Source organism: Mercenaria mercenaria, chromosome 4 (assembly GCF_021730395.1).
Source record: "Mercenaria mercenaria strain notata chromosome 4, MADL_Memer_1, whole genome shotgun sequence".
Classification (NCBI taxonomy): Eukaryota; Metazoa; Mollusca; class Bivalvia; order Venerida; family Veneridae; genus Mercenaria; species Mercenaria mercenaria.
The window spans coordinates 7247932-7254979 of record NC_069364.1 but is presented as its reverse complement, the minus strand read 5'-3'; the positions used below and the strand labels follow the sequence as shown (position 1 = coordinate 7254979).

The 7048-nt window shown below is 38.9% G+C and overlaps 1 protein-coding gene across 1 annotated transcript; it reads right to left on the bottom strand.

Moving 5' to 3' along the window:
• Positions 1 to 5749: 5749 nt before the first annotated feature.
• On the bottom strand, positions 5750 to 6839 carry LOC123553189 (complement C1q-like protein 4). The gene has a single exon (XM_045342938.2). The coding sequence runs from the start codon at positions 6734 to 6736 to the stop codon at positions 6140 to 6142; it is 597 nt and encodes a 198-aa protein (XP_045198873.2). The 5' UTR covers positions 6737 to 6839; the 3' UTR covers positions 5750 to 6139.
• Between the last annotated feature and the right edge of the window lie 209 nt (positions 6840 to 7048).

Below are 7048 nucleotides of genomic sequence, written 5' to 3'. Positions count from 1 at the left end.
TCAGAATGTAATCCGGTCTATTAATTTAATTGATCGAAAGGGGTGCACGCGCGGGTCAGCAAAAAGCGAAATTGACTCGCAAAAGTGATAATGACTCTTGTGATATCACTTTTTCTTATATGCATGAAATATGGGCCAGTCAAATGAGTGCATTTGAGAAAGGCATATAATATAACAATTATAGACTCGGTCAATATGTGTTTTTACGGACACATATTGACCGAAACATAAGTCAATAACTGTATAACATCAGAAATTAATTTTCAGTTTCATTTTTAAATCTCTCACTTATTAACACAGTAAACATGTGTTGAATATAGACCGTTCATATTGCATAAACTATGGACCGGCGATTCATGAAAGGAGCCATGTAATAAATGTATGCAATATTACAACATTCAATGATTATGTCTTTGCTCTATTTTCAGAAGAGATGCTGTCTGCTGCTGTCGTTTTCATAGGCGCGTATTTATGTTAAGCGTCTGCTCAGAATGCACTGACCGATGAAGAAATTCAAATATTGAGAGATAATAATTACACAATAACTACAGATGAAGAAAACAGTATTATTACATACGAACACCACGGTGTGCCCGGCCATACGTCTGATAGGGGTTGGGGAAATCCAAATGACGCCGAAATGGTGAATCACTCGTACACTTTGCCTCTAAAACCTACCGTTGCTTCTGTAAAAGGCTGTGCCGGGGGACTCGGGCCTATCGGACTAGCGGTGGACGGAGGGTCGTTTTTTAATCCATACACAATATTTGGTTGGAACGCTGTTGAAGGGGAGTGTCCCGAAGACTTTGACAACTGCGGGAGGGCACCCGTCCCCTGGCGGAGAATATCACTATCACGGTGTCCCACACTGCCTCTACACAGGTGATTTGAGAGACAAGTTTCTAGGTGTGGCCCTAGACGGCTACCCTATTTATGGAGCTATGGACAGTACCGGTAAAAACTGGACATCTGCCGAATTGGACATCTGTCATGGACATACATACAATGGACGGTACATGTACAGAATAACATACGACTTCCCTTATATAATCAGTTGTTTTCATGGAGAGGACGTAAAGACCCAGAGGCAGAAAAGAGCTCCAATAAATGACATTGATGAAAGTTCGTCGTATCAAAGAAAACGCCGACATGCCGTCAACCATGACGTATTTCGCCGCCAGGTACCTATCCCTCCTGGGTTAGAAAATGATCCATGTTGGAATGCGAAGTACGAAGATTGGGAAACTAGGATATGTCGCGTGGTTTGCGAGAATGCTGGCCAGGATCTGGATAACTGCCAGACAAATGTAGAGGATGCAGCCACGACGGTTTTCCACGGTGCCGCGATCTTGTATTGTTTGACGCTTACGTTTTCTATATTCATTTTTAATTGAGAGAAATCAAGCGAACTTTGAGGAAGGACCCTTTTGACTGCCTTTTGAGAAACGTTGTTTCAGTTTTGTTTCTAAGTTTGTTTTTGTATTTTCTTTAATTTAAAAGTACATGTATTGCAGATAGAATTTCATCTTACAAACATTGAACAAGCTCAGCCCTGTCCTAAACAACCATGAGAAGACTTATAAACATATTCAAGATTTACGTGCTGATATTTGAAAATGTGTAAAATCGCCATTGCATGTTTTTACTTAACCTTTAAGTTGTTCAAATAAAGTTTGTTCTCTGTCAGAACGTGTTCCATTTGTATGTATTTCAGCAATAGAAGTTTGAAATGTTTACAAATAGTTAAAAATAAATTGATAGCTATAAATGGATTAATATAAGGAGAAAAAAAAAAAAAGATTTTTTTAGCTCACCTGAGCACGAAGTGCTCAAAGGTGAGCTTTTGTGATCACCCTGTGTCCGTCGTCCGTCGTCAACAATTTGACTGTTAACACTCTAGAGGTCACAATTTTAACCCAGTCTTAATGAAACTTGGTCAGAATGTTAACCTCAATAAAATCTTGGACGAGTTTGATATTGGGTCATCTGGGTTCAAAAACTAGGTCACCAGGTCAAATCAAAGGAAAAAAATTTTAACACTCTAGAGGTCACAATTTTGGCCCAATCTTAATGAAACTTGGTCAGAATGTTACCCTCAATAAAATCTTGGACGAGTTTGATATCGGGTCATCTGGGGTTAAAAACTAGGTCACCAGGTTAAATCAAAGGAAAAGCTTGTTTACACTCTAGAGGTCACAATTTTGGCCCAATCTTAATGAAACTTGGTCAGAATGTTACCCTCAATAAAATCTTACAGGAGTTTGATATTGGGTTATCTGGGATCAAAACCTAGGTCACCAGGTCAAATCAAAGGAAAAGATTGTTAACATTGTAAAGGTCACATTTATGACTTTATCTTCATGAAACTTGGTCAGGATGTTAATCTTGATGATTTCAAGGTCCATTTTGAATCTGGGTCAGGTGGGGTCAAAAGCTAGGTCACCAGGTTAAATCAAAGGAAAAGCTTGTTAACACTCTACAGGTCATAATTTTGGCCCAATCTTAATGAAACTTGGTCAGAATGTTACCCTTAATAAAATCTTGGATAAGATTGATATTGGGTCATCTGGGGTCAAAAACTAGGTCACTAGGTCAAATCAAAAGAAAAGCTTGTTAACACTGTAGTGGCCATATTTATGATCATATCTTAATGAAACTTGGTCAGGATGTTAATCTTGATGATCTATAGGTCAAGTTTAAATCTGGGTTAGGTGGAGTCAAAAACTAGGTCACTAGGTCAAATCAAAGGAAATGCTTGTTATCACTCTAGAGGCCACATTTATGACTGTATCTTCATGAAACTTAATCAGAATGTTAATCTTGATGATATTTAGGTAAAGTTTGAAAACTACGTCACCGGGTCAAATCAGAGGAAAAGCTCGTTAACACTTTAGATGCTACATTTATGACCATTTATGACCATATCTTAATGAAACTTGGTCAGAATGTTGATCTTGATGATCTTTAGGCCAGTAGGTCAGTTGAGCGATACAGGGCCTTCATTAGGAGAAATTTAAGAGACCGAAAATGTAGCTAATAATTCAAATAAAATATATTTTACTTTCATCAAAAGTAAGAATATATACTCAAATAATGTAAACTATAGTACAGAGTGCAACTAAAGAACGAATAGAATATGGAACCATTGGCACTTTTAATGTAATGTTAACTTTTAAAAGTAAAGTTACGTAAATCATTGCGTTCTATAAGGTATGGTGGCTGATTAGGACATTTTGTTATGTTACGCTGGCGTGCGCGTGGTTATTTAGCACATTTCACCGGTGGGTCGGTGGTCTAGTGGTAACACGCTTGACTGTCAATCCAGAGGTCCGGGGTTCGAATCCCGGTCCAGGCACTGGAAATTTCTGAGATGCTCTTGGGTGTCTCCCACCTAACTAGAGGCCTGTACTGGTTCTTCCAAGGAAAGACGGCTTCGCGTGCATCGGTGCTATACACCGGGCACGTTAAAGAACCAGACTGTCTATTCGAAAAGAGCTAGGCTAAGTTAGCCGGACACGTCTGTATCTAAAAAGTTCTCTCTGTCTGTTCTGGGGGCTTTATCTCACTCTGTCCCTCTGGTCAGATCGCTCTGTGTCTGAACTAGTAGAGGATGATTTCGCGCCCTGTGTGGCTGCAGTATATGTAAAGCGCCTTTGAACGTGTTTATCATGAAAAGGGCGCTATATAAATTTGGTATAATAATAATTTCACTGTGTTGTCAAGGCGCTCGCGCCAAACCACCATATCAAAATGTTAGAAGTATGTGTGTCATTTTGGCAGGCGCACCAGCGTGACAAAACGAAACTGACAACGTGCCATAACAACTAAACTAATTTCGTTTTTGTTGGACGCCATTAACAAAGATTTCATGTTGGCGTGTTGGCGCGCACGCCAAAATGAAATGAATAAAATTGTTTCGTTATGTCGCGTTCGTGCGGCTATGTAACATTTCGCTATGTCGTCCTGGCGCGGCCGCAAACGCGAGACAATGAAACATTCGATTTTGTCTTGGCATACGCGCCAACACGCGAAAATGAAATCTTTGTTAATGGCCCGCACGCCAACGTGAAACAAAGAAAATATTCATTTCGTTTTGGCAAGTGAACCAACATGGAACTTTTGTTGCACGGAATAAAATATTCATTTCTGGTGCGTTCTATGTTTCGTTTTGTCGCTTTGTAAGTTTCGTTTTGTCGTCTTGGCGCGCACATCAATATGACAATGAAAACTTTCAAAATTTCGCCATGCCATGTTGGCACGCGCAATAGGACAACACAACGAAATATGCTAAATAAAGCTCGCACACGGCAACGCGACATAACGAATTGCCCTAAATCACCAACCATATTAAGAATTTTTAGAAACAACGACACTCAACAATATCATTATGTTAAACTCACGACGTTATTTGCAAACCTTGAAACGTTTTTGATAAAATGAATTTAACAGATTTGACCAAAATTCCTTTGGATCTATTGAGATATGTTTATGAAGGATAGGAAGAACGAAATACTTTCTTAAATCATTAATTTCCAATCATCGGCGCAGTGTGGTTGAAATAAGTATAGATTTCCCGATAGTACTAGAAAGAAGTGTTTTGTCCTGGTCTATGGAAGGCCTAAACTGCCTTGGCGTGATAATTTTTAGTTCGTCATGTGCATTTTACAATATATTCTGTACAAATCATAATTTGTTATGTAGATAAAGCAGTTTGTTGTGTACATTTATTAGTTTGTCCTGTACATTTTGTGCTGTGCATTCACTAGTTTGTGCTGTACAATTAATAGATCGTCATGTGCATTTTCCAATATATTCGGTACAAATCATAATTTGTTATGTAGATAAAAGTGTACCAGACAAACTTGTAAATGTAAAAGTGCGTAGCGTAATAGGAGATGTACTTTAGTCAGATTGCATATCCTGCACAATAAAAGTAATAGATGCAGTACGAGTTTTTCTTCAAAAGTGCCCTCTTACAGACGTAAGAAGCCGTTTCGCTAGGACGAACACCAATATTGTCCGAGGCGATTGTCACCATCATACTGTCGCGCTTCGCCATCGGACTGTCGTGTTATCGCCATCGTACTGTCGCGCTTCGTCGTCGTACACTCGTACTTTCGCCTTCATGGGGAGCAGGCGCTGGCCCTAACGGAACACCGTAGTTTTCACATGGCGCGGCAGTATGTTTACTCATTGAAACACGGCAAAAATTCTGTTTGATAGAATAGTTTAAAACTTTGCATAAAGACTGGAAATGTAAAAACAAAAAAATAATGTGAAATGAAATTAGGTATCCGTGTGCTAGATTTTGAGTTATCTGCCCCTGAAAATGACCTAAAAGAGCAAAAAACTCGCATTCAGGTGCAGGTAACTCGAAAAGTAGCATCGGGACTCCCAGTTTTTTTTTCTTCATAAATTTGTTTCTAATATGATGCTCTACGATTATGCAAAGTTTAAGAAAATTCTCTTTTCCACCTTTGCCTATATAAAAAACCCACACAACTGTGGCATTTCCCCTTAACTGATAGAGTGCGTTCATACAAGACAGTTCTATTTATCAAGTGTCCGCTTACAACCGTAAGAAGACACTTTTACAATAGCTCTGCTGGGGTATAGTCGTATAATGCAGAGGACCGTCGCGCCAGGTCAATTAAAACGCACAATAGACCCAACATTATTAAAAACTAGTCAGATTGACTTTCGGAAATGTATTGCAGACGTTATACAATAAAACATATAAAATACTAGGTAAAGCTAAAAGAAGTACTTTATTAAAGCAAAATAGATGACAATAGAAACATGGCATCACATACATAAAACAACGCAATTGTAAAAACGCAAACCTATAGGCCTGATGTAACAGAAATATCCGATGTGTTACTTGGAAAGTCATTCAACAATGATGTAAGTGAAATATATTCAGGACAAAAAGTGATTATCTAAAGCTGTGGAATACAATTTTATGTTACGATTTATCCGTGCACTTCATGAAGTTGAGAATATACAGAAAATATTGTAAATGGATTAAACGTGGCGACTCCTTATATAGTTTTTTTATGTTGAAAAGCAAATGTTCCTGTTGTTAATATAGCACATTGTATGTTTAAATATCATGCAAGCCGCCCAATCTGTAACCAGTTCAGTCTGCATATAAAAGCGTTGCGGTAAAGGAGTTCCATCCATGATCTTCGTTCAGCCATGTGGCTGAACCGGCTACACGCTCGACCCACACATTGTCACCTGAATCTAAATGAAGACTTAAGGTTTCTGATCCACATGTATGATAAGCGCTGTCCCCAACAAACACTCTGCCGATAACCTTATCATTGTCCATAATGTTAAGGGTCATCCAACGTCCTCCACTGCCCAGACACGCCGTAACGTGAAGGAGATACACGCCCCCAAAAGGAGCTGTAAACTGCCCACTGTTGAACTTGTACGCTTCCCCAATATTGGAAATTTCTACATCATACATTACTCTCGCCGAACCACTTAATGGTGTGTTTCCTGATAGTCTGACATGCGCAGAAACTGCCGTCTGTCTCCCCTCCAGCAGCAGTTGGAGAGCCGTAAGTCTCTCAGATAGCTTCGTGTTTTCATTTTGAAGATTGATCATTTTTTCTATCAGCGAGTATTCACACGCGAATCTTGAACAGTTTGTTATCAGCGCCTGCGCATACCCTTGCAGGAACATTGATGTGCACACTAGCATCAGCTGCAAAAAGTTATCCATCATTTGATATATTTATTAACATGCAAATACTTTAACGTTTTGTTGCAAAGTCCACCTGCAAGTGTTGAAACAATCGATAAAGTGATGGCGTTGTTATTCTTTAGACGGTTAAAAACTAAAGTTTTTCAATCACTATCCATTATTTGCGTTGCGCAAAAACCAAGTATTGGAGTCATTTCTAAAGCTTTGTTAAAGGCTATTTTGGTGGTTTGCTTTATGACAGGCCCTGCTTTTATTAAGGCACTGAACATTTGTTTTCCACTTTTGCATATACTTTAAGGAAACTAGAAGAAAGTATTTGTCGCTAAGTTCGAA